Raw genomic sequence first — 24250 nt, 5'->3', positions numbered from 1 at the left:
GCCTAGAAATTAGTGTCTGCTATACCTCCCTGTCCTGGCTCAGCCAAACCTACTTCCCCTCTTCACCAAAGAATGAAGGAGCAGCTCTTTGTGTTGGATGCAGAGGGCCCTCGTCAGGCCAGCTTGTGAGGGCACTGATGGCTATGCAGCAGCAGCCTGGCACCCTTGCCGCGGGCAGCTGCAGCTGTTCTGGGTTGCCAGCCAAGAGCCAGTAGGTGAAGGGAGTGGCTTCCTGTTGAGCTGAGACCTTTGGTAAAGGCATTGCCAGAAAAAAAAAAATGGCCAGGAAGCCCACTAAGATTCTGCGGAATTCTTATTACGAAAATACAAAACCCAGGCCTGGCTAACAGGCCTGTGCCTGACTCCAACTCGGCAGGAAGTCTCAGTCCCTTAGGCAATCCTCACCTAAGCAAATCAGACTGAGAAAAAGCTGGTGGTTCAGCTCCTGAGTAGGAATGGTCTGCTGTGGGGGTGGGAGAGGTGAAAGGCCCTCCTGGAGACCCCTCCAGGGTAAGGATTTCAGAAGTGCTGACTCTGCGGCAGAAGCGAGGCAGCAAGCTGATGCCCGTGGAATTCACTGGCCTGAGCAAGACCTTCACTCACAAGCGGCGGCTGCAACCGGGGTGACTAGAGCGAGGTGCTCTCTGTAGAATGTCATCTCTGCCTGGGACCAACGGCCCACACTGCCATACACGGGTTTCTCCCCCAACCCCGAATGACTCTCCTCTATGCAGGTTGTTGATCCAAATGTAGTTCTGTCAACTATTGTATTTTATATGATGTGAAGGGTGTATTGTTTATACATGATGTAGTGCTGGTGGTTAAACTGAGGATTTAGCCAGTCCTTTGGAGAATGGATGGCAATCACACCCGGGTGAGACTGTACTTAAGCCACAGGTCACTGGACTCTGGGTGGAGAGTTCTTTGAAGGGTCCCTGCCCCAATCACTTTAGGAAGCACATCTTCAAGTTTCAATCCTGCTAGGGAGGATATAGTGAATTTTCAGTTGTAGCAGTGAGGATGGGATCATGATAGGGTGTTTTGGGAACTAAATATGTAGGAACCAGGCTGGGTTGGTAAGGGGTGGAAGGCACCAGACACATGGCCAGTCATAGGGCCCACCACATCCACCACCCTTGGTAAATGGGACACACTTAGGTCAACCCCATGACTCTTTGGTGTCCGTAACCCCAGGCTGCATGGCATCAGGCTGGTAGTGATGAGAGCAAAGGCTGAATTGGCTGCATCTGCAGGGAGAAGCTAAGAAGTCAAGTTGGGGCCAAGACTGTGGTGAAATGATGCAGAAGCTATGAGAAGGCAGAAATTTAACAGGGTATACGAAGCAGGGAGCACAGGCAGGCTGGTCAGTGGTGAAAGAAGCACAGAGCAGAGAGCAGCAGAGACAGGAGAGGTGGGGGTGGCCAGTCCCCAGAGCCACTTGGCCTCTGACACTGGTCTATGTGTAAGCCTACAGGAAGCCTACAGGAACCCTTGCTTTTCTTAAGACAGAGCTGAGTGGATCTGACTCATCCAACCTGTAGCTCCTGCTTTTTAGTCTTTTCATAATTCTGGTGACACTGTTTATAGGTCTTCACCATTAGATGACAACTCCTTGAGCCATGTCTTATTCATGTCTATAATCACTGCATCTGGCCCTGTGTTGGTGCCCATTAATGTTTGAAGAAATATCTGCATTTATCACAACAGCTTTTGGCCTAGGCCCTAAGCCAGTGGCCGTGGAATAAGCAGTGGCACAGATTTTAGTCAATATATGTACCAGGCATGGGCAACGAGGTGAGTTGGGACAATCAGATCCTTTCTCTGAAGGTGTGAAGTGGAAAACATGGAATTACAAGGTATTATCACTAGAAGTGGATGCTTTCGGGGTGTTTGGGGAATGGACAGGAGCCATGTAGACACTCTGGTCTTTGGTGTCCTCACTTGGAACATGGAGGCAATGATGAGGGACCTCACAGGTAGGGGAAGGAGACCCCAAAATGATGGACATGAAAGTGTTTTGTTAAGCATCAAATGAACACAAGTGGTGCTTCCTTTGGCAGCACATATACTAAAATCGGAACAATACAGAGAAGATTAGCATGGCCCCTGCACAAGGATGACACGCAAATTCGTGAAGCATTCCATATTTTTTTTTCCACTTTTTTTTTTTTTGTGTGACCGGGAAGGGGATCACTGCCCACACAGCGCTCAGCCAGTGAACACACCACCGGCCATCCCTATATAGGATCTGAACCCGCGGTGGGAGTGCCACTGTGCTCCCAGCGCCGCACTCTCCCGAGTGAGCCACGGGGTCGGCCCCCCATATTTTTTCTAATCTAAAAAAAATGAACACAGGTGTACACGATCAATAGCTGATTGACCATCCTCATGCATTATTACCAATTTATTGGTGTAAGCTTGGACTTTGACCTAGAGTTCTGTTTCATGCACTCAGGACTTTGGTGTTGACCTAAAAAGAAACTGAGGCCAAATACATATAGCAAGGATTTATTGTGCCAATATGACAACGGCAGCCAGGTTGATGCAGTCAGTTTGCCCTGAGAAACGTGTTACGAAGAGGGCTGGCACTGCTTAGCATTTTATAATCACAAGAAGGGGGAAGGGTCAAAGGAGAGAGAGAAAAAGGTAGCCCACCTAATTACTTCATCAGGTTTTCTTTTTTTTTTTTTTTAAAGATGACCGGTAAGGGGATCTTAACCCTTGACTTGGTGTTGTCAGCACCACGCTCACCCAGTGAGCGAACCGGCCATCCCTATATGGGATCCGAACCCGTGGCCTTGGTGTTGTCAGCACCACGCCCACCCAGTGAGCAACCGGCCATCCCTATATGGGATCCGAACCCGTGGCCTTGGTGTTATCAGCACCGCACTCTCCCGAGTGAGCCACAGGCCGGCCCGAAATGATTTTTTTTTTTTTCGTGTCCGGCAACGGATCGCAACCCTCAGTGTCGCGCCCCAGTGTCGCGCCCGTACCGGACGGGGACCAGCAACGGGATCACAACCCTTGGTGCTGCGTCTGCACCTCGCTCAGCCAGTGAGCAGCTGGTCTGTATGTGGGATCCGAACTCTCGGCGGGAGTGCCGCCACGCTCCCAAGCGGCGCACTGTAGCAGTGCGCCACCCAGCCGGCCCCCTTCATCAGGTTTTCTACTGGCACTACATGACGTATGGATTTGAGATTGTTACTAGGTTACTCGCAGGGATCTGGGGTAATGGTAATAAGAAGCGTTCTAGCTTATTTTATGGCTTTTTGGTGCCTTCCCATCTGCTTCTAAGTAAAAATGGTCTTATGACAACATTTTTCAGGGCAGATAGATGTGACTATTGACTTATCCCAGATTTCCCAAGGCACTGTAATTTAGCTGACCTGGTCAGAGGAGTTTTTTTGATTATCAATGGTAATTGCTTTGCCGGATTGGTGTGAGGAAGACAGGTGCAGGGAATACAAAGTGCTTAGTCCAGCACCTCCTACCCCATGAAGAACACCTGGATAGTGTCTTGAAAATAAAGATTCTTGGCACCCCATCTCTCCCATATTCCTAAATCAGGATTCCTTAGCGATGGAACCTAGGAATCTGCACTTTATTTTTATTTATTTATTTATTTTTAAAAGATGACCAGTAAGGGGATCTTAACCCTTGACTTGGTGTTGTCAGTACCACACTCTCCCATGAGAGCTAACTGGCCATCCCTATATAGGGATCTGAACCCGTGGCCTTGGTGTTATCAGCACCACACTCTCCCAAGTGAGCCACTGGCCGGCGCTGCAATCTGCACTTTAAATAAGCACCACAAGTGTTTGATTAGAGTGGTTCAAGAAGACTTAAAGGGTGTGTGTGTTTCAGAGGGTGGGGTGAAGACAGTACTATCATCTGTGGCCACAAGGAGGCAGCAGGGAAAGGCAAAGAGAAACAGGAGTCTCTGGCAGGTGATCACACCCAGAGGGGCAGGGGTGGGCAGACATGAGGATCAGGTTGTGGAAGGAGGTGGAGGCTGTATTGCAGCATGGTCTCCTTTGCCAGGTGGAGTCTCTTATTGCAGACTAATCCTGGGTCTGTGACCACAGGTCACATCACTAGGTCTTTATGGAGACACGGCTTTTTGCTAAACTCTGCCAGGAGGAACTTGGCATTAGTGTTGACCTTGGTTGGACTGTGGGTTGTGACAGTGTGTGTTCCGCATGGGTAAGTACGGAAGGCAAGGGGTGTGTCACATCCCCAGATGTGTTCATCAGGCGGAGTCACTTATACAGGGCAGCTTACTCAAAGGACACCAGTGCATGTTGAAAACAGGGTATCCCGTTCCCTGCTGCTAGGCTTATGGTTCCAGGTGCTTTTAAAAGCCTGCTCCTCTCATGAAAGGATCAGGTCTGTGGCTGGGAACCTGGCTGAAGACCAGGCAAGGGATGCTGGGATGGGGTGGGGGCAGGGGACAGAGAACACAGGATGGGGCAGCTGCCTCTAGAAGCAGCCAAAATGTTCCCAGCTGTAGGAGGGGTGGTTAGTGGATTAGGTGACAGTCCCCTAACCCAGCCCGGAACTAACACCCTCCTCCCCCTGACACATGCACCCTGGCCTACCCCCCCTCCAAGCCTGTCAGAGCTCAGAATAACCCTGAGAACCAGAGAGCAGAATGGCAGGGGCCCTGCTCGGTGCCCTGCTCCTCTTGGGGCTCCTTGGTATGAACAGGGGTCAGGGGAGGCAACTGGACCCACACAGAGGTACTGACACAAAGGGCAAAGACGCAGGTCAAGACATAGACATGTGATATTTGGTTCCTGGGCACAGTATCACTGGTTCGGGAGACACGGAGAAATAGCCTCAGAGATCCAGAGGAGACAGAGGAAAAGCCCCCCAGCCTCTTCATCCCCAATGACCCTTCTTTCTCGACCCCATCCCAGGCAGAGGCCAGGGGAAGAATGAGGAGCTGCGTCTCTATCACCATCTCTTCGACAACTATGACCGAGAAAGCCGGCCAGTGAGAGAGCCTGAGGATACTGTCACCATCACCCTCAAGGTCACCCTGACCAACCTCATCTCACTGGTAAGATACCCCCACCCCCGTCCTGAGCCTAAAATCCCACTTTCGGACCCAACCGCTGAGCTCTGTCCTAAAGCTCACTCCTGGCCCTGAAATCCCACATCAATCATCCCAACCTCCTGTCTGCAGAACGAGAAAGAGGAGACCCTCACTACCAGCGTCTGGATTGGAATCGTGAGTCAGATCAGGGGACAGTGTGAGGTCTTGCCCAGGGCACTCCTTTCTTCCAAACTCCTTCCAGGCAGCATCAGGTGGGAGATGCAGGGTCCACATCCTTCCGCCCTCCACCCTTTAGGATTGGCATGATTACCGACTCAACTACAGCAAGGACGACTTTGGGGGCTTACACACCCTGTGGGTCCCTTCAGAACTCGTATGGCTACCAGAGATTGTGCTGGAAAACAAGTGAGGACCGGGCCGGACGCCAGGCCGGAGGGAAGCCGGCCCGGAGGGCTGGACTCACCTTGGGTTGGGGCATGGGGTGCTTGCAGGGGTGCGCAGACCCGTGCCAAGAGCTCGGTTTCCCTGAGCCCACAGCATTGACGGCCAGTTCGGTGTGGCCTACGACGCCAACGTGCGGATCTTCGAGGGCGGCTACGTGAGCTGGCTGCCCCCAGCCATCTACCGCAGCACGTGCGCCGTGGAGGTCACCTACTTCCCCTTCGACTGGCAGAACTGCTCGCTTGTTTTCCGGTGGGAAAAGTTACTCAGAGGCCTGGACGATTACGGGAGGAGCCGGCACAGGGGGCGGGGCCAGGCAGGGAGCGTATCCATGGGGCGGGGCTTTGCGCTGGGGGCGGAGCCAGGTGTTGGCCTGGGGGGGGGGGCGTTCCGGACGGGTTCGCAGTGACGGTGGGGGCGGAGGCGTGCAGGCAGCGCAGGGGTCGCCGGGTGGAGCCTCATTACACCGCAAGACCCAAGCTTCCAGGCCGGGGCCTGAGGTGGGGGCCCGGGCCCCGGCTCCGCAGCTCTCAGACGTACAGCGCCGAGGAGGTGGCGATCGTCTTTGCTGAGGACAGCGGCGAGCCTGTCAACAAGATGGACATTGACACTGAGGCCTTTACCGGTGAAGCACCCTCCTGCTCCGAAAAACCCGCTTCTAGACAGGGTCCAGAGAGGGGTCGTTCAGGGGGAGGGTGGCCAGACCGGAGACACCAAGGACTGGCTTCGGCAGCTGCACTCTAGCTTGCCTCTTTCCTGAAGTCATTCTCGACTGTCACACTAGTCCTGCCTCCTCGCTTGCGGTCTTTCCACACCCTCCCCAGGAATGGCCTTTTCCGCCGGAATCGCCCCCAGTCTGACGGCCCATAGTGCAACCCGTTCACTCTGGTCCGGAGAGCGGCCTCCCGTCCTGGCCCCGGAGCCACAGGTTTCCGCGGTCGGGTGTGCGGCCCTCCGAGAGCGGGCTGACCGCGCCTCCCGCCCTGCAGAGAACGGCGAGTGGGCCATCGACTTCTGCCCCGGGGAGATCCGCCGCCACCACGCTGGCCCCGCCGACCGCCCGGAGGAAACCGACGTCATCTACACGCTCATCATCCGCCGCAAGCCGCTCTTCTACGTCATCAACATCATCGTGCCCTGCGTGCTCATCTCGGGCCTCGTGCTGCTCGCCTACTTCCTGCCGGCGCAGGGTGGGCGCTCGCCCCAACCCTAACGCGGCCGCGTTCTCCTCGGGGGCGGGGCCGGCTCTCCCCCGCGGCTCCTTCCAGCCGGCGGCCAGAAATGCACCGTCTCCATCAACGTCCTGCTCGCCCAGACCGTCTTCTTGTTCCTCATTGCCCAGAAAATCCCAGAAACGTCTCTGAGCGTGCCCCTGCTGGGCAGGTGAGGGCAGAGCGGGTCCCAGCGGTGCCCGTGGGGGCGCGGTCAACACGAGGGGCGGAGCCAGACAAGCATGGGGCGGAGCCAAGAAGGTCGGCCCGGCTCGGGGCGCGACCCAAACCAAGCGACTCTGGGAGAAGCTTTGGGTGTCTCGTCCCTTCCTGGGCTTTATTTGGACGGGGTGGGGGGGCTGGGACGGTTATGGATTCTCTGGTCCCCCGTCCTCCGCACTGCTGCTGGACGCCACCTTGAGGTCTCCCGAGTATCTCTGCTGGGAGACGGTCCGGCTCAGTGCTTCCCAGGCCCTGCCGCCTCTGGCCCCAAACTCACCCTCCATCCCGAGCTCACCGACTCCCCGGGTATGCCGAAGCCCAGCTGCCGTCGCCACTGTTGCAGGAATGAGGCGGACCCCTGCAGACCCCGTCCACACAGGCACAGCCACGCCCCCTGGGCGAGGAGTCGTGCGCTCGCTCCCGCCGCAGCCCCAGTTTGCCAAGCCCCCTGCCCGGCGGCCTGGGCTACCCGGGCCAGCGCGCCACCCGGATCCCCGGGCTCTGGGGCTGGGCCCGGGCTGCCGTCGCCGCCGTCTAGACGCCGCGCCTCCTGCTGCAGCCACAGGGCTGAGATCTGCATGGCGGTCCCAGGGGTTAGCGGGGATGCAGAGGTCCCTGCTCCCGCTGCCCTATCCCCCTTCCTCGGCCCCTTGTCCCCCTCTCCTCCTCAGCGCCCCACCTCTAACAAGGTGGTCCCGAAGCTCATGATGCTGGCCGCGGCTTCTCTTAGTACCAGCCCCAGTGTGGGCTTCGGGGAGGACGGCTTCTCGGGCTTCTGCGGCTCCAGGGACTTCAGCTCTCTGAACCTCTGCTCCAGATAGTCATGGGCTGCGGCTGCAGCGAGTTCCAGGGAAGACAGAAGCGGGGGCTGGAGGGCCACCTAGAGAAGGAGCAGGGGCAGAGTCATAGGGCAGGAGTCGCAGTTGGGGGGCGCTGGAGAACTGCCCGGAGGGTCTCGAGGGCGGCACTGTGGGTGTAACCTCACCTGCGTGGAGCTGTGGAAGTGGTAGACCCACAGCAGGGTGTCCAGGGAGCTGGGGGTCCCCCTCATGGCCGCCACAGGTGGTAGGAGGGTCAGAAGGGCCGGAGGACACGCCGGCCTCGCCGAGGGGAGCCGTTAGGGGGTGTGTCCACCCCTTGCGGAGAGAGGTGTGTTTGTGAGGTCAGAGGACCGGCGGTGCCATCTGTGGCTGGGGGGGGACTGCGGAGGCTGCGACGTCCCGCATCCCGGGCTCTTCAGGTACCTTATTTTCGTCATGGTGGTGGCCACGCTCATTGTCATGAATTGCGTCATCGTGCTCAACGTGTCTTTGCGGACGCCCACCACTCACGCCACGTCCCCGCGGCTGCGCCACGTAAGCGCAGGGGAACTGGGTGGGCGCCGGGGCGGGAGGAGGGGCTTCGCGCTAAGCCCCGCCCCGGCCCCGCCCCCAGGTTTTGTTGGAGCTGCTGCCGAGCCTCCTGGGCTCGGGCTCGCCCCCCGAGACCCCGCGGGCCGCGGCGCCCCCTAGACGGGCGTCGTCCGTGGGCATACTGCTCCGCGCGGAGGAGCTGATACTGAAAAAGCCGCGCAGCGAGCTCGTGTTTGAGGGGCAGAGGCACCGGCACGGGACCTGGACCGGTGAGCACAGTGGCTACCGCCGGCTGCCGGGCGCCCGTAGCGGGGAGGTGCGTAATGACGCATCCCCGGTGTTGCCCCGCAGCAGCCCTCTGCCGGAGCCTGGGCGCCGCCGCCCCCGAGATCCGCTGCTGTGTGGACGCCGTGAACTTCGTGGCTGAGAACAAGCGAAACCAGGAGGCCGCTGGCGAGGTGGGGCAGGAGCCAGAGAGGCGGGTGGAGCGCTTCAGAGGCCCCCCATCTCCCGTGCCGCTGGCTCCTGCAGACGCCCCTTTATGGCCTCAGCTTGTGCCGTCCCTTCCCCAGGAGGTGTCCGACTGGGTGCGCATGGGGAAGGCCCTGGACAACGTCTGCTTCTGGGCTGCTCTGGTGCTCTTCAGCGTCGGCTCTTGCCTCATCTTCCTCGGTGGCTACTTCAACCAAGTGCCTGATCTCCCTTACCCGCCTTGTATCTGACCAGAGTCCACACCGACCCCGAGTTCCCCACCTTTCTCCAGTAGCAAATAGATTTTGAAAAAAGAGCCTGCCACCACCACTGTATTATGGTCCTCTCCCAGTGCTGATAATAAAATCTGTGTTTTGTGAACTTCCCAAGAGGAACTGCATGTACCCATGTGTGTGGGTCTGGCTCAGTCCTGGGGTCAGAAGTGGGGGCAGACGGTTCAGGCAGGCTCTTGGGTGCCAATCCTCCAGAAAGCAAGGATGGCTCAAGTCAGCCTTGCTCAGGCTCGGCCCCAGGTGACTTGGGAGGCCTAAGAGCTTCTAAGCTTTATCCATTTGATCGCTAAACAGGAGAGACGCCTCTGCAGGACTTGCACATAGGGAGGCTGGAGCCAGAGAGCCCTGGCCTTCTCTGGCCTGGTTCTGTCAGAGTGGGTGGGGACCACATACCCTCACTGCAGGCTGCTCGTGGGCCCACAGGTTTACGGCTGAGGATGCCCTGCCCCCCCCTCAGTCCTTCCTTCTAGCTTCTCTTGGCCTAGCACTGTCCCCCCAAACCCCATAAAGCCTCACTCATTGCTGATTCCACCCCACCCTGCCTCCTTCATCCCAACTCTGCAGGCTAGTATCCAGGATTGTGAGAGAAAACAGAATAAAATGGGGCCTGAAATGATGGGAGCTGGTTGAATTGTCTTTATTAACAAACGGGATATCCAAGGCCACTACATTGAGGAGGGGTGGGCGAGGGAGAAGGGCTACTTGATGCTCACACTATATACAGATGCAAGCAAGGGGTGTGGAGGGTGAGAGCTCCCTGCTCCTGCCCTCCACCAGGGAAGGGCAGAGGCTAGAAGAGGAGATGGGGCTGGAAAGGGGGGAGTGTTTTGGCTGGCGGGGTCCCCCCTCCATTCCCTGGGGTTTGGGGGGAGGGGAATCATTAAAGTGCTTTCAGAAAATGAGGAAATGGTCCCTGCCCCTGGAATGGCTGGTGACCCCCCTAAAACCTAGGGCCCAGTGACCCCCCCCAGGGTCTGGTACATTCAGGGGGGGAGCCGGCTCCCCTGACGTGCAAATAAAGGGGTCCAGGGCCCTGCCCAGTCAGCAGCAGTGGGGTTAGGGGTCTGAGCCCCAAGCACTCTCCTCTTAAGTAAAGGGGAGGAGGGGCTAGGCCCACTCAATTCCTGGTAAGGGGAATCTCTGTCCCTCCCCAGAAGCTGGGGACAGGCACAGTTTTGGGGGGAGAACATGTTGGGGAAGAGGATGGTCACGTGATCACAAAAGCATCGGGGGTCGGAGGTCACGTTCCCAGCAGGCTCCAGTGAATCAAACCAGTAAAAGCAAAAGCCCAGGGAGGGGAAAGAGGGGCGGCCTGGGAAGTCTGGCTGTAGGGGAGAGCTGGGTCTAGTGTAGGACAGTCCAGCCCAGGGCCCCATCACCAGTTCATGATGCAGTTACGGTTCAGAGTCATGAAGTAAACTTGGCTGCTGCCCCCAGAGCGGACTGAGGCAAAAAACACCTGGGTGGGGTAGGAGAAGAAGTCACCAAGGGCTGGAGTGGGGGGTGGGGCTCTCAACCGGCAGAGGGGAAGGTGGGGGGAGCGAGAGAGAAACTGCAGAATGGAATGAGACTCTCACAGTGGACCCATCCCTGATGAAAGGCAGAAATGTTTGGGGAAGAGGGTATGCCACCAGACCCTTGGGGTGAAGGAATCTGGAAAGTTCTCAGAAACAGAAAGGCAGATAAGGGCAGAGGTTGTGACTGCACATGGTACTCCCAGAGGGGCCCCCTTTCAGGAAGACGCCACAACCATCCCTTCCCGGAACCCTGCTCAAGAGCATCGGGTCACAGAGCCAGCCCAGCACACCTTGTCATTCCGCTCACACAGGAACTTGAGCCTCTGGGCTCGTTTGTGCATGAAGACCCCATCCAGGTGGCCCGTCTCCACAGAGCGGATCTCAATGGCTTTCTCACCCCAGCCCATTATCTGGTTGGAGCAGATGTAGGCTATGGGGAGAAGGCAGTTATGGGAGGTGAGCAGGCCACACTCCTGGGCCACACTGGGCACGTGGTTCAGGGGCAGGCACCTCACTCACCCACAGAGGTGGGCATCTCTCCCCACTGCAGCACCACATCCTTAATGATCCGCCCGTATGTGTTGACGTACACGCCTTCGTCCTCGTAGCACAGCAGCATCTCCATGCCGTCGGTGTTGGGGAGGAAGATGATGGCATGGGGCGTGATCTGGCTCTGGATCTGGGGTGGAGAGGGTGGGCTGAAGTCCCCATGTCTGGTGCCCAGTGTGGTCCCACTGTCCCTGCAGCCCCACCATGCTCACGTGCACAGGGATGTAGATATCATAGCTGTTTCCCGAATCGACATCCACAGCATGGAAGCCGGCACTGGAGCCATAGATGACCTTGAGCCGCTGACCCTCCTCTACTGTCAGGTCAACCAGCAGAGGGCGGTGTGGGAGGTCCGCGAAGGACTGTGGAGGAGAGAAGGGCTCAGGAGACACAGGTGGAGGAGCTGCTCCCTGGAACAGTATTGGGAAGCTGAGGCTGGGATTACCTTGAAGGCCATGAATTTGTGGTAGGGTTTGGGGGCCCAGGCATACACCTCCACGGAGTTCTTTAGAGCAATGACCAGGAACTTAATACGCTCGTACTTCACTGGTGGCAGGAAAACAGACAGATGCAGGGGTCTGCCCTTCTTGGACGGCTGGCCCCTTCCCATAGGTCTGCCATGACCCCACCCCAACCCTAGGCCCCAAGTCTCCAGCTTTAAGGCTTTCTTAGACATTAAGTCCAGGCCCCCCTCTCTCTGTTCTCTTATGTGCCCTGGCCGCTCTGCGGTGACATCCTCACCGACGCGGTAGTGCCCGCAGCCCTCCATGTCCCCCACAGTGGTCCAGCCTTGCTTCTTCTCCACTTCTGGGTCATTGTGCAGAATCTTGTTCCGGAGCCAGGACAGGTAATACACCCGCAGTTTGTTCCTTTTCCCTGAGAGACGGACACACATACGCACACACACACTCCCGTCCTCACTGGAGGCCCAGCTGCTGCCTCCCCGTCACCCTGTCCGCATACCACAAGGGGCGAGAAAGCACGGCCCCACCTTTCGGCTGCTGGACCAAGGCAAGGCTGCCCTCCTCCCAGGCTGAAGATGGTGACAGAGAGCCAAGGAGCCGAGCCCTTCCTCTGAGCCCCCGTGCTATGCACACGTACCTGAGATGGTGATGAGCAAGTTGAGCCCCTCCAGCACATCCATTTGCTGGAAGCGTCGCCGCCCGATGAGTCCGTACACCTTGCCCTGCCCACTTCGGTCCAGCAACATCAGCCCATTCTCTGTGCCCACCAGCAGGTTGACCCCTGCAGCAGGAGCCCATGGGCAGGTCAGAGGCAGAGCTAGGCCCTCAGCTGACCAACAGCATGGGAGGTGCGCCAGACCCCTGAGCCCTCCCGGCCATGGCTTACCCCAAAGGGCCGCACAGAGGATCTCAGAATTGAATCGCTTCTTGTACTTCCGAATCTCAGGGGTTTCACTGTGGGCCCGGGTGTTGGTGGGATTCACGTTGACCACAGAGCCCTTCCTCACATCGTACTGCAGCTGATCAAGCCGACTGCCCTCTCCACCCACCAGGGCTGGCAGGAGGAGAGAGAAGAGAAGGATAGGCCATAGTCCTCTCACCTCTGTCTCCCTTTACTCCCCTCCCCTACACCTGGTCTTGGTGCCTCACAGTATTCAGAAGGGAAGGGAAAGACTGGAGGACAGAGGGGTACTCAGAATAGAAGAGAGAGCACTGGACTTGAGGTCAAAAGGCCTGGCTCAAGTCCTAGCCCTGTCACTCATTAGCTCTGAACTTCTGCCCAGGTCCCTTGGCCAATCTGGGCATTTTTCCTTGTCTGTCAAGGTGTCTCAGAAACCCTTCCTTGCCTCTGTCCCAGGGCAGGGGCTAAGGCCCAGTGGAGACGGCCTATGCCCGTGCGTGCTCTGTAAAGCCGTGTCCTCAGGGGACCCCTTGGGCTCTCCTCCGGGCCATCGCTGGACTCCAGACTCATTGCAGATCTGCACTCCTGTCCTCACCTGTGATGGGAATGGTGTCCCCACTGCCTCCGGGCTGGTAGATGCCTAGATCCACGAACATCGTGAACGAGCTCTTGCCAGAGGCCTTTACCAGCCCACGAGACTGGTACTGTGGGGGGGAGGGGCAGTCAGTCAAATAGGCATGACCCCAGCCTGTGGCCCTCCCCCTGCAATCGTCGCAGACTTAGGAAATCCCGGCCACCTAACTGACAGTGCTCACTGCCCCCACCGCAGTGCCACCCAGCACCCCTGGATCTCCTGCCCACTGCCACGCTGCTCTCTCGCCCTGCAGACTTGCCTCCAGCCCACTTACATCACTGCCTCCGTCCTTTGAGGGTGGGCTTTGACCTTTGCTGTTCTCAGTGGGGGAGTGGCTGGGCTGGACCACATCGGGCAGGTTCGTGTAACCGTTGCTGTCAGCATGAAGCAGGCTTCGCTCCTCTTCAGGAGTCTATAGAACAGAGGGAAGGGCTTGGCGCTGGCCGGAGAGGGTGCGCAGCAGGCACTGGGTGGGGTGGGGGAGCCACTCACGCGCTGGACCACCATGGTGCCACCCCCGTATGGTGGCTGGGTCCCGCTCATCTCCTCCACGTCATGGACCACCATGGTGCTGACACTGTCTGTGTCTCCATCGCTGCTGTGGGAGAGAGGAAGGTGGGGCCCTCCAGGTGCTGCCTGTCCCGCAAGGGCCACAGGATGGCAGCCCAAGACAACGGCTCCATCTCTCTCTAAAGTAGGACCTGCTCAGCCCTCACTGGGCAGCTCTGCTCCACTGTTAGATGCTCCCTGCAGGGCACTCAGGCCAGGCTGGTGCAGAGAGAGAGAGGTTCCTGACAAAGACCACCGAACAAGTGGCAGGATGGCAGGAGAGAGCGGAACAGCAGCACCCTGCCCCCACTGTCTACAGAAGGTGAACTGCGTTCCCTTGGAGCTGCACCATTGCTTGCCCCCCTCCCCCCTGCCCCTGCCCCAGGACCCCTCATACCGGCCCCCAGGGGTGTCTCTGCTCCCCTCCGATGGCTCGCCTTCACCCTCCTCCTCATCCTCTTCGCTGCTGTCCACCTCCTCACTGGACGATGAGTAGTCCATGGCCTTCTTGGGAGGCCGGGGGGCCTCGTCCAGGGTCCGCTCCTTCAGCAGCACGAAGTCCTGCAGGGGAGGAGAGGCATGAGGAGGGCAGGAGGCGGGTGCGGGTGGAGGTGGTGCAGAGGTGCCAGGAGGCCCAGGCAGGGTGAGCAGGCCCCATCGCACTAACCTCACCGATCGCTCGCTTATAGCTCTGGGAGGGGCCGCAGGGGAAGAAAGGCAGCCAGGAGGAGGCAGGAGAGAGGGGAAGACAGTTAGTAACAGGAGAGGCGCCAGTCCCGCCTTTCCCACGTCCCTCGTCTCAGTAGGTTAGTGAAGGCCCCCCTGACACCCAGCTCCCCAGGGCTCTAGAGGCTCCACAGCCTGCCCCCAAGCCCTGAACCAGAATAAGGCAGGGCCATGCCTGCCACCAGATGACTCACTGCAGGCCGGCCTGGCCGGGAGCGGTGGTCATCAGGCTTGGCTTTGTTCCCAGGGGACAGCACTGGGGAGCTGTCCAGTTTGGAGGAGGCTGGACATAAAATGGTGGGAGAAAGAAGGTCACTGGCACCGGACAGGGAATGGCTTCAAGCCCACACATTGGCTGACCTCTTGGCCTGGAGCCCAGAGATCAGTGCCATGTTCTGCGCCCACCCAGGTCCCCCCTGCCCCTGTCGGTGTCCCAGTCCAAACCCACCAAAGGCAGGATCCATCCTCACCAAGACTGTGCAGGCCCAGAGCAGGCCAGGCCCTGGCTCACGTACCTCCCACACGGTTCCGCTCCAACGAGCCAGCCTGGGGGAGGTGCCCGTGGGAGGCTGGGAGGACACTGTCTGAGCGCTCCCAGCCAGGGTCACTCCTCCTGAGGTCAGGGTTACTGTGGGGAGTGAGGGGGGGGGCACAGAGTCAGGGTCAGGGAGACAGAGTGCTCCCCTCCCTGGGGTGACAAGCTGCACTGCAGAGGGAGCCATCATCAAGAGAAGTAGGTGGCAGAAGTGAGAGTTGAGAGTGACTGGGGGGACAACTCCATTACCTAGAGGCGTTGGGTGGGCCAGGGGGCTGGGCAGGGGGCCCCGGAGGCTTGGGGGTGCCCCGCTCTGCCCGCCTCTGCAGATAGATTTGCCAGGCGGAGTTGCTGCGAGGTCTGTGGAGGGAGCACAGGGGTGCCGGGGGGGCAGGGAGGGGGGCTGAGGTGACTGGGTTGGGATTGCCCACCCCCAAGTGGGCAACCTGGGAAACTCCCCTATGTCTCCCTACTCCCTAGGCCCGAACCTGAACCCACCCAAGTGTTACCTGGCACGGACAGCCTGAGCTGGCCGGGACCCTCCGGCCCCACTGGTGTTAAGGGCAGTGGCGATAGATGAGGTCCTCTGAGGTACCTGAGGGGAGAAGGTGTGCTCTGTCACTGTGCTGGGTGCTCCACAAACATCTAGTCCTCACCACAGCTCTGAAAGGTGACTCCCCAGTTTTTCTGGACAAGCCAACCAAGGCCCAAGAAAGTTAACAAGTATGTCTAAGGTTATGAAGATGGAAACGGCAGAGCTGGGATCCCAACCCAGAAAGGCTGCCCCTAGTGCTGCGAATACTGGGCACTTTTCCATCCCCACACTCACCCTGGGAGCAATGTCCTGTGCCTTCCCAGCTGCCGGATGATGAACCTGCAGGGCCTTGTCTTCTGCCCTTGCCACCCTGACCTCCATCTCCACCTTGCCTGCCCCTCGTGCTCCCTCCTTTTCCTCCCCTTACTAAGTCTCTGCTTTGTCCTGGTCCCATAGGGCTGTCCTTACCTTGGGCGGGGTCTCATTATCTGGCCGGACCCAGGTTGGGGGACTTGGGCTGGGGCCGGGCCCTTCAGAGGTGGGATCTGAATTCTGGCGGATGACAGCTCCTCGGGCACTGGGCGTGGCAGTGGGTGTGGGGACGGCCGGGTCAGGGTCGTGGGAGGCTGGGAAGGCAGCCAAGTTTCGCGTGGGCTGGTCCTGCAGGGACTGGGATCGGGGTACAGGTGCTGCATATGGCTTCAGTGGGACCCGGTGTGCCACCAGGCTCTGCAGGGAGAGACCAGGGAGGGTGGGCTGCCCGCTCCATGGTACACCCCCATCTGCAAGCCGAGGCTAGGCTAGGGAGGGGCATTACTTGCTCCTTCCTCCGTAGAAGTATACGGGGTTGCTAGAGCCTGAGGACGGGTAAGAAGTAAAAGCGAATACATGCAGCAGCAAGTGGGTGACTGTCTCTGTCCATGTATCCTGCAGTCTATGACCCTGGCTAAGAGTTAAATGAGTGTGAGCATGTGCGTGTGTGTGTGTGCACGTGCATGCACACGTATGGACATAGGGATGTGGACATGTATGTGTACCTGTGCTGTCTGTGTCAAGACAGGAATGGGAAGAGACTCACCTTGTGTGGTCCCTCCTGGGGCTCTACTGGCCTCTGCATAGGAGGAGTTTGGGACAGGGGTCCTGGGGGACCAGGAGAGGACTGAGGGATGGGGGGCTCAGGCCCTGTGCTGCTTGGCTTGGTCTTGGCCAAGGGGGAGTTCTGCTGCTTGTTCATCCTCGTCCTTTCTTCTACCTGTGATGCAGAGGGACGTCAAGCAGGCTGGCTCTTGCTCCCTACTTTCCAACTTTAGGTTCCCAGCTGCCCCACCCACTGCAGCCCCACAGCCTGGCTGTGTGCTCCTCTCCCTTCTCAGTGCCTGCTGCTGCAGAACAACTTCTTGCATCTCTCCAGGCCTCAGGCAGTGGGGTTGGGAAGATGGAGTCCTGGGAGACCAAGGAGGCGGTGAGTACCTCTCGGGCCCAGGCTGGTTTGTCAGCGGGATTAATGCCCCGACCATAATGATAAAGGGGCTTCCTGTCCCCAGGCAGGATCTGCTGCTGCTGCTGCTGTTTCTGAAGCTGCTGCTGCTGCTGCTGTTGTTGCTGCAGGGACTTGAGGTAGGCGTGCTCCTGCTGCAGCTGCCTCTGGAGACGCTCTGACTGCCGCTGCTCCTCCAGCTGCTTCCGCTTGTATTCCTGGGCCCAAGGGTAGGGAGAGAGGGCTCAGCAGGGTGTGGCCCTGGAAGTTAGAGCAGGCATGCCCCTTCTTTTCTCCAACTGCCTAAACAGGAGACGTTTTCCCTCGATGTCTTGGGTGAACCCCTTCCCCTGAAGTGTTCCATCCCATTCCAGCAAAGAAGTTCTGAACAGCATCTTCCCAGAGGAAGCTGAGGGACCCCGTTACCAGCAGTAGGGCCTGTTCCTGGAGCAGCTGTTGCTGAAGGATCTCGAGCTGTCGCTGCTCCTCCTCTAGCCTGTGACGGATATATTCCTGGGGGGCAGGGGTGGGGTGGGGGCACAGGGCAGGGAAAGAGGAAGAGGCGGAGGAGGAGGGGCAGCAGCAGCGGCGAAGGAGTTGGAGGAGGAAGGGATGAGGGGAGCAGCGGAAGAGTAAGAGAGAGGACGGGGATGGGATGAGCCCCCCGAAGGGGACAACATGGCACAGATGGGGAAGAGGCCGGGTGGGGAACCATGAGGAGTCAGGGGAGGGGTAAAGAGATGGGAATGAAGGCACAGAGACAGGAGGAGGGCAGGGAGCCAGGGTTGGGGGTTGAAGGGTGGGAGAAAACAGAGAGAAAGAGTGAAGCTAGAAAAGAAAGGAGGAATCCTGGGGTAGGGGAGAGAAGGGAAAGGGCACTGGGGAGCGGGGGAGGCAGGCAGCAGGACCGGGAGGAAGGGGGCGGGGGTCAGGGTGTGCGCGGTGGGGCCGGGGCTGCTCTACCTGCTCGCGCTCGGCCTGCCGCCTCTCCTCCTCCCGCCGCAGGGCCTGCATGTCCTCCAGCCGCCGCTGCTGCTCCTTCTCCTGCAGCTTCCGCTGCTCCCGCTCCCGCCGCTGTTGCTGTGGGCCAACAGGAAGGTGCACTTAAGGGCTGAAGCAGACACTAAGTTAGCACAACCCTGGAAGGGGGACCCCTCCACAGACAGCCAGGACAGGTCTACTAGCTCACGTGTCGTGGTGGCAACAGAGAATGGCTTCCGCTGGTTTCTGCAGATATTACCTCCCTGTGTCTACTCAAGAGCCCACAGGGACGTGGCTTGGGGAAATTGGCTGGTTTAAGGTAGCTGTGGGCACGGGACGAGGGAAGTGGCAAAGCTGCCTACTGCCCTTGCAGTGGGCTGAACTGCATAACACCTTTCTCTGCCCACTCCCCCAGCAAGCAACAAACAAAACCAAGGGCCAGCACCAACAACCCCCGACACACTCCCGGCCTCCCAAATCAACCTTTGCCTGGAGATCCGAAGAGAATGAGCTGTAGTGAGAGCCTTTGGCCACAAGAGGGCGAGAGGCGCCCGGGTACAGAAAAGCAACCTTTGGATTTAAGGAAACTTAGAGGGACTTGGCCAACTCCTTGACAAACATTGGTAGCCCAGGTTGCATTTAACTTTCATAGCCTTTCTGACCAAAGAGTCTGCCCCCTGCCCCACAAAGAACAATATAAAAAGTTAAGCCCAAGCCCTTACTCTTGAGGGAACTTATGCCTATTTCTGCGACAAAGTTGCTGGCGGGTCTAACCTTGCTAGACATGATTTTCTGCTACTATGCTACCTTAACACTATATTTATTAAAAGAAAACTGCACAAGGCTATTTAGTAGCAGGACTTCTTGCAAATTATTATTATTGTTTTTTCTTGCAAATTATTTTTTGTTCAACAGAGAGGTGCCAGCTTTGGGGAGCAGCAAATGGACAGTGTAGGTGCTGCAGTCTATCACCTATTATTTAGACAAATTTAAGTCCAGCTCATGAATTTTGAAATCACATAATTGCTTCAAGAAAAATACCATCCACTCAAAGCATTTTTATTTTGTTTTGTTTTTACTTTTTTTAGCAGCTGGTCAGTACAGGGATTGAACCTGGGACCTTGGTGTTATCAGCACCATACTCTTAACCAACTAAGCTAACTGGTCGGCCCCAAGGCATTTTTATTTTTATTTTTAAATTTTGACCGGTAAGGAGATCGCAACCCTCGGCACGGTGTGGTCTGCACCACGCTGAGCCTGTGAGTGCACCAGCCATCCCTATATAGGATCCGAACCCGCAACCTGGCCTCGGTGCTACCAGCACCACACTCTCCTGAGTGAGCCACGGGGCCGGCCCCCCAAGGCATTTTTAAATCAGTGTATATCTCTCTTTTCCCACCATGCCCCCCTGAAAAATAGATTAAAATTATAGATGTATATATTTTTTAAAATGCATTTATAAAAAAAAGAAAAAGAAAACGGCACTTATTTAAAAATATCCCCCACCCACATCTAATTAGTCCAAACTCACAAGATTGCACTTTACAAAAAATCTAAGCCAAAATAACCAAAAGTAAAAAGAGGGTCTTTTAAAGGATCTTGTTCATGTTCAGACTAGATAGCTGCTTGACAGAGTCAGATGGGCAGGTGCACTGAAGTGTCTGTACACAGATCCTTAGCTGCGTGAGACCGAAGGTAAGTGGAGCTAGATAAACCCAAAGTGGAGGTTTATATGCAGAAACAAAGATGGGGATAGTCTTATCCTGGGGAATGGACATGGGTTTTCAGAAATGGCTCTGCTCCAGAGGGACGCTGATGACAACCGTCCACACAGGGCTGGGTGGGGGTACCAGTGCCTGGGGGCTAAGCCTCTAATAAAAGAGCCTTTCCAGAAAAGTCTGAGAGAAGAGAGGGTAGGAAGGCCCAGCACATTCCCTGTTCTCTCTGAGGCTGAAGGAACCAGGGCTGGGACGGGGACAGGGCAGCAGAGGCTGAGCCAGGCCTGGGCCCTGCCAGGACAGCCCCACCTCCTCAACCCGCCGCCGCTCCTCCTTCTGCTCCTCTATGCGCCGCTGCCGCTGGTGCAGCAGGTGTTTGATGTGCGCCTCAGGGTCTCGCTGTTGCTGTTGCTGCAGCTGCTGCTGCTGCTTTAAAGCCTCAGAGTTGCTCTTATTCTCCTGCTGGAGCCGGAGAAATTCCCGGCGAAGGGTGGACTCCCCGGGCACGTTCATGATAGAGCTGGGAGGGTGGCACAAAGCACTGGGGTCACAACCTGCTGGTTCCCACTCTCCTCCCTGGGGGGCCCACCTGAGTAGATGCTTTAACTGGACCAGATGATCTGCCTCTGGCCACTCCCAGGTGGCCAGGGGATTTTCCTCCCTTCTGCCTAGTCTTTGACCCTGTCCTCCTCTAATATTCTAGCCTGCACCCCCTCTTCCCACCTCTTGCTCATCCATCCCTTCCCCTTGTCAGCATTCAGGGATTTGGCTCATATGGATCTCTTCCTCTCTGTGCCCACCACCCCAGACTGAGAGTCCCCAAAGCCGAGGACCACTGTTGTCTCCTCAGACTGTAAGTGATGGCCCCAACCTCCCACCTCCATCTGCCAAGCCCACCTTGGCTCTCCTTCTTCTCCATGGCTGTCATCTTCCTCTTCACTGCCACTGTACTCGTATTCTGTCTCCTCTGCAGGGGGAGATCACTGCTGTTTCTTCACCCAGTGCCCTAGTCCCCACCCTGGGCTAGGAAAACCTTAGATGGGGATAACCAATGAGGTCTCTCTGGATGATCAGGTAGGAGGATCCCTCCCACCTCCTTGGAGCAATGGGAAGACAGTGGGTCTCAGGCATGGGCCTGGACAGAGACTGGGACTAAATCACAGTGCAGGCAGGATGTGGTAGAATGGATGCACACACTTAGGCGTGCATGTGTTCAATGAGAGGTTTCTGTGAGGATATGAAAGGGTGGGAGATCTCCTAGGACAGGGAGACCTGGGGCCTGGGAGGAGAGCACAGGGGGAGTCCAGGCTAGAGGAGAGGAGCAGAGGCCGAGTGTCTCCTAAGACCCACCACCTCCCACCCTGCCCACTGACCTTTCTCACCCCGCTTCTTCCGGGATCGGTCAATATGGTCCTTGAGCTGGATGCGGACCTGCCGCTCCGTGGGCTGGTCTCGGATGAAGGGAAACTTCAGTAGCTGCTCCGTTGGTGGGCGGCTCAGGTACGTCTTGATGAGACACGTGTCAATGAAGTCAATGAACTTCTTAGACCTGGAAACAGTGGCAGCTCACACTGGGAGGACCCCTCTCAGAAGAGGGGTGGGTTGCAGGAGGAAGTTGGTGGATCATTCATCCAAAAGTCACCTTGACCTCCCTCCTGTCTCCTCCAGACCCAGCAGCAGTAGCCCTCCCTCCCAACACCTCGTCTGTGCTGCAGATCCAAGCCTGAACACAGAGGGCTATTAAGGTGGGGTGGCCTTTTCCACAGACTTTCCTTCCCAGATACCAAACTCCCAGAGACCTACCATTTCTTGGACTTGAGCCTGGGTGGAGGGTTCCGAGGGATGAGGAAGAGGGCTCGCATGGGGTGCATGTCACACAGTGCTGGGACACACAAGAGATGCCATCGGTCCTTTTTGCCATGCTGAGGGCCTAAAAGACCCCTCCTTCTACAGCCTCCCATGATGGCCTCCTCCCTACGGCCTCTCTCTGTGCCCTCCCCTTCTGTCTCATCCTACCACTGCCAGAATCGGTACTTACGGGGGGCTCCCTCTGCCATCTCGATGGCTGTGATTCCTAGAGACCAAATGTCACTCTGTGGAGGGGAGAGAAGAGACAAGGTCAATGTTCCCAACAACTCTCATCAGTAACCTCTCTTTACCCATCATCCCCGGCCTCTTTGGGACCCCTTGCTGGGCCACAGTGGCTCCTGAGGCCCCCTCCTCCAACCGTGCACCGCCCTCCAACTCAACTCATCCCACTTTTCTTGCCACAAAACACTCCCCAACCCTCCCCGCTAACATGTCATCAGACCTTTATTCTGTTCCCAGCCTGCTCGAGCTGCAGCATCCCCATCTCGCTTCCTGCTCCTGACCTCCCACTTCATACCCTGTAATCGTAGGTGGCATCGGGGTTCTCGTCACATGCGATGACCTCCGGGGCCATCCAGTACGGGGTCCCAATGAAAGTGTTCCGCCTGCCCACGGTGCGGTCCAGCTGAGCACTCACCCCAAAATCCACTGTGAAGACGTGGAGGGGTCATCACGGGGAGCCATGCCGGCTCCCTGGCCTCATGCCCCTGCACACATGTGCCTGCCTCACCTGAGGCAGCCCAGGTCCTGGCCCTGCCCAGACACCCTCAGCACCTGCTTCCACCTCATCACCATCCTGAAGAACCTGACTGTCTTCCTCCCTCTTGGGGAAAAACCAAGGTGAAAGGACCAAGGGACAGCATCCCACGCAGGAAGGGTCATAATATCTCCTCTCCCCAGAGGGACCTGCATCGCACCTGCCCATGACAGGGAGCAGGCAAAAAGCTTCTTGAAGTGTTTTCAGCGGGAAGCAGGGCATCCCAGGGAAGGAGATGGGAAAAGGCAGGGAGTGAGCCACCCCAGTGTACAGGAAGTTGGACCTGAGCCACCAGAGGGAAAAGGGGTCCCTTATTCTCTGTCCTGGAGGTGAGAGGGTTCCGTTGGCCTCAGAAGGCACCAGCGCACCTAGCTTGACCTCAGCATTCTCTGTCAGCAGCACATTCTGCCCCTTGATGTCTCGATGGATCACCTTGTGGGCGTGGAGATGGGCCAGACCCTGGGACAGGAGGATGGGGAAACTCAGCCATGGTATCAGAGGAGGAGGGAAAGAGCCAGGAGGTGGAACTGAGTTGAGGGAGGGGAGCAATCAGTCTGGACAAGGCTGAGCTGAAGGTGCAGACCCTCCCCACCCGGAGCCCAAGTACAGGTGGGGGCTTCCTCACAGTGGTGGCTCTCTGTGAAACCCCAGTGGCTGCAGGGCTACAAGTGGAGAGTAGCTTGGAAATAGACAGGCAGGTCTCCTCCAACAGTCTGAGTGACCCCCAGGACGGCACCCTGTCTCTGCCCCCTCCCCCATCAGGCTAGCTGCTCTTTAAAGAAGGCAGTTGCATCTCCTCCCCAGTGTGGGGAGGGCTATGCCCAGGCAGAGGCTCCAGCCAGGGGTGCATAGGAGGAGATGGGGGAAGGGCCCCGAGCTCACCCTGAGAATCTCCCGGCAGATGTAGGCAATGCAGTCCTCCTTCAGGGCGTTTCCTTTTGTGTTCTTCACCAGGTCGGTCACTGAGCCAGCACCACAGAACTCCATCACCAGCTGTAATCCCCAGCAAGGCATCAGAAGGGAAAGCATCGGTCAGGCACAGCATCCGCCCCCTGCCAGATCCCTGGAGGGGAACCAGAGGCCTTGGGGCTACAACTGGATGAGCTGAGCTGGAGAGCAGGGGCTGCAGGATCCCTGACAAAGGCCACAGGACTCCTGGGATTAGAAGAGAAAGGAAGAGGGAAAGCAGCAGAAAAGGAACTGGCAGTGGAGCTGGGTCCAGAGTAGGAGTTCAAGGAACTCCTGAAATTGCAGACAAAAGGATGTGGGGTATCTGTTCTCCCTGAGGAAGGATCCAGTGCTGTCATGAGCTTCTCACTGGGACCGAGAACCCCAAACGGTTAAGACTGACTGCTCTGGAGCAGGTGTTGGCAAAGCACAGCTGGACAAGGACTGCCTTTGTAGGGGCCAGCGAGCTAAGAATGGTTTCCACATTTTTATTTATTTATTTATTTTAAAAGATGACTGGTAAGGGGATCTTAACCCTTGACTTGGTGTTGTCAGCATCATGTTCTCCCAAGTGAGCTAACCGGCCATCCCTGTATAGGGATCTGAACCCATGGCCTTGGTGTTATCAGCACCGCACTCTCCCGAGTGAGCCATAGGCCAGCCCTAGGTTTCCATGTTTTTAAATGGTTGGAAAACAAAAGTCAAAAGAATCATATTTCGTGATACATGAAAATGATATGAAATTCAAATTTTGATGAGCTAAATAAAAATTTTTTTGGAAAGATACAGCCACACTCTGGGCCGGCCCAGTGGCGCACTGGATAAGTGCGCAGCTTGGGAAGCGCGGCGGCGCTCCCGCCCGAGGGTTCGGATCCCACATACAGACCGGTTCCCGCTCATTGGCTGAGCGAGGCGCGGGGGCAGCGCCGAGGGTTGCGATCCCGTTGCCGGTCCCCGGTCCAGTGTGGGGGCAACACTGAGGGTTGCGATCCGTTGCCGGACACGGAAAAAGACAAAAGACAAAAATAAAAAATAAAAAAT

At 57.4% G+C, this 24250-nt stretch overlaps 4 protein-coding genes and 1 pseudogene across 11 annotated transcripts in view; 2 read left to right on the top strand and 3 right to left on the bottom strand.

The window, feature by feature from the left end:
* The window catches only part of GP1BA (glycoprotein Ib (platelet), alpha polypeptide), a 33748-nt gene extending 28060 nt beyond the window's left edge, over nt 1–5688 (bottom strand). Inside the window, exon 1 of the mRNA XM_008570088.1 lies at nt 5523–5688. Coding sequence (XP_008568310.1) covers nt 5523–5599 — 77 coding nt within the window. The 5' untranslated portion in view covers nt 5600–5688. The remainder of the gene's footprint in view (nt 1–5522) is intronic.
* A 380-nt stretch (nt 5689–6068) lies between these two features.
* LOC103588422 lies at nt 6069–6860 on the top strand (annotated as a pseudogene).
* Nucleotides 6861–7078: 218 nt separating this feature from the next.
* On the bottom strand, nt 7079–7984 carry LOC103588423 (chromosome unknown open reading frame, human C17orf107). Its single transcript, XM_008570090.1, has 3 exons — nt 7919–7984; nt 7613–7813; nt 7079–7507 (listed from the first exon to the last, which is right to left on the bottom strand). Exons 1-3 carry the CDS (start codon nt 7982–7984, stop codon nt 7169–7171), a joined length of 606 nt encoding a protein of 201 aa, XP_008568312.1. The 3' UTR covers nt 7079–7168.
* A 50-nt stretch (nt 7985–8034) lies between these two features.
* CHRNE (cholinergic receptor, nicotinic, epsilon (muscle)) lies at nt 8035–9665 on the top strand. Of its 2 annotated transcripts, none has more exons than XM_008570092.1 (4): nt 8035–8288; nt 8368–8554; nt 8640–8743; nt 8858–9665. In XM_008570092.1, the coding sequence occupies exons 1-4, from the start codon at nt 8190–8192 to the stop codon at nt 9005–9007; spliced, it is 540 nt and encodes a 179-aa protein (XP_008568314.1). In that variant the 5' UTR covers nt 8035–8189; the 3' UTR covers nt 9008–9665. The 2 variants fall into 2 exon arrangements, with proteins under 2 accessions (XP_008568314.1, XP_008568313.1); XM_008570091.1 differs by having other exon boundaries at nt 8036–8288; nt 8637–8743.
* MINK1 (misshapen-like kinase 1) overlaps nt 9666–24250 on the bottom strand; it is a 53051-nt gene continuing 38466 nt past the window's right edge. Inside the window, exons 5-33 of one of the 7 annotated variants that reach the window (XM_008570081.1) lie at nt 23144–23254; nt 22630–22720; nt 22022–22152; nt 21674–21728; nt 21439–21517; nt 21009–21184; nt 20533–20602; nt 19945–20155; nt 17900–18016; nt 17363–17449; nt 16930–17154; nt 16538–16711; nt 15928–16188; nt 15434–15519; nt 15174–15284; nt 14905–15017; nt 14584–14672; nt 14061–14224; nt 13607–13712; nt 13389–13526; nt 13076–13184; nt 12466–12633; nt 12217–12360; nt 11857–11991; nt 11561–11661; nt 11328–11477; nt 11086–11245; nt 10857–10996; nt 9666–10508 (exon numbers count right to left, since the gene is read on the bottom strand). In XM_008570081.1, the coding sequence (XP_008568303.1) occupies nt 10425–10508; nt 10857–10996; nt 11086–11245; nt 11328–11477; nt 11561–11661; nt 11857–11991; nt 12217–12360; nt 12466–12633; nt 13076–13184; nt 13389–13526; nt 13607–13712; nt 14061–14224; nt 14584–14672; nt 14905–15017; nt 15174–15284; nt 15434–15519; nt 15928–16188; nt 16538–16711; nt 16930–17154; nt 17363–17449; nt 17900–18016; nt 19945–20155; nt 20533–20602; nt 21009–21184; nt 21439–21517; nt 21674–21728; nt 22022–22152; nt 22630–22720; nt 23144–23254 (3786 nt within the window). In that variant the 3' untranslated portion in view covers nt 9666–10424. Of the gene's footprint in view, nt 10509–10856; nt 10997–11085; nt 11246–11327; nt 11478–11560; nt 11662–11856; nt 11992–12216; nt 12361–12465; nt 12634–13075; nt 13185–13388; nt 13527–13606; nt 13713–14060; nt 14225–14330; nt 14355–14583; nt 14673–14904; nt 15018–15173; nt 15285–15433; nt 15520–15927; nt 16189–16537; nt 16712–16929; nt 17155–17362; nt 17450–17899; nt 18017–19944; nt 20156–20532; nt 20603–21008; nt 21185–21438; nt 21518–21673; nt 21729–22021; nt 22153–22629; nt 22721–23143; nt 23255–24250 lie in introns of all 7 variants that reach the window. The other 6 variants (XM_008570082.1, XM_008570084.1, XM_008570083.1 and 3 more) reach the window with 6 other exon arrangements.

Source organism: Galeopterus variegatus, unplaced genomic scaffold (assembly GCF_000696425.1).
Source record: "Galeopterus variegatus unplaced genomic scaffold, G_variegatus-3.0.2 Scaffold569, whole genome shotgun sequence".
Taxonomy (NCBI): domain Eukaryota; kingdom Metazoa; phylum Chordata; class Mammalia; order Dermoptera; family Cynocephalidae; genus Galeopterus; species Galeopterus variegatus.
The sequence above is the reverse complement of the archived record's forward strand: the minus strand, read 5'-3'. Positions and strand labels throughout refer to the sequence as shown.

What these genes read in the sequence shown, in the direction of transcription:
- LOC103588423 (XM_008570090.1), bottom strand. Translation starts at nt 7,984, where the DNA reads ATGAGGGGGACCCCCAGCTCCCTGGACACCCTGCTGTGGGTCTACCAC. An exon ending in ACTTCCACAGCTCCACGCAG is followed by an intron (nt 7,814 to 7,918) that starts GTGAGGTTACAC and finishes CTCCTTCTCTAG; the next exon opens with GTGGCCCTCCAGCCCCCGCT. An exon ending in TCGGGACCACCTTGTTAGAG is followed by an intron (nt 7,508 to 7,612) that starts GTGGGGCGCTGA and finishes ACCGCCATGCAG; the next exon opens with ATCTCAGCCCTGTGGCTGCA.
- CHRNE (XM_008570091.1), top strand. Translation starts at nt 8,190, where the DNA reads ATGGTGGTGGCCACGCTCATTGTCATGAATTGCGTCATCGTGCTCAAC. An exon ending in CCGGCACGGGACCTGGACCG is followed by an intron (nt 8,555 to 8,636) that starts GTGAGCACAGTG and finishes GTTGCCCCGCAG; the next exon opens with CAGCCCTCTGCCGGAGCCTG. An exon ending in ACCAGGAGGCCGCTGGCGAG is followed by an intron (nt 8,744 to 8,857) that starts GTGGGGCAGGAG and finishes TCCCTTCCCCAG; the next exon opens with GAGGTGTCCGACTGGGTGCG.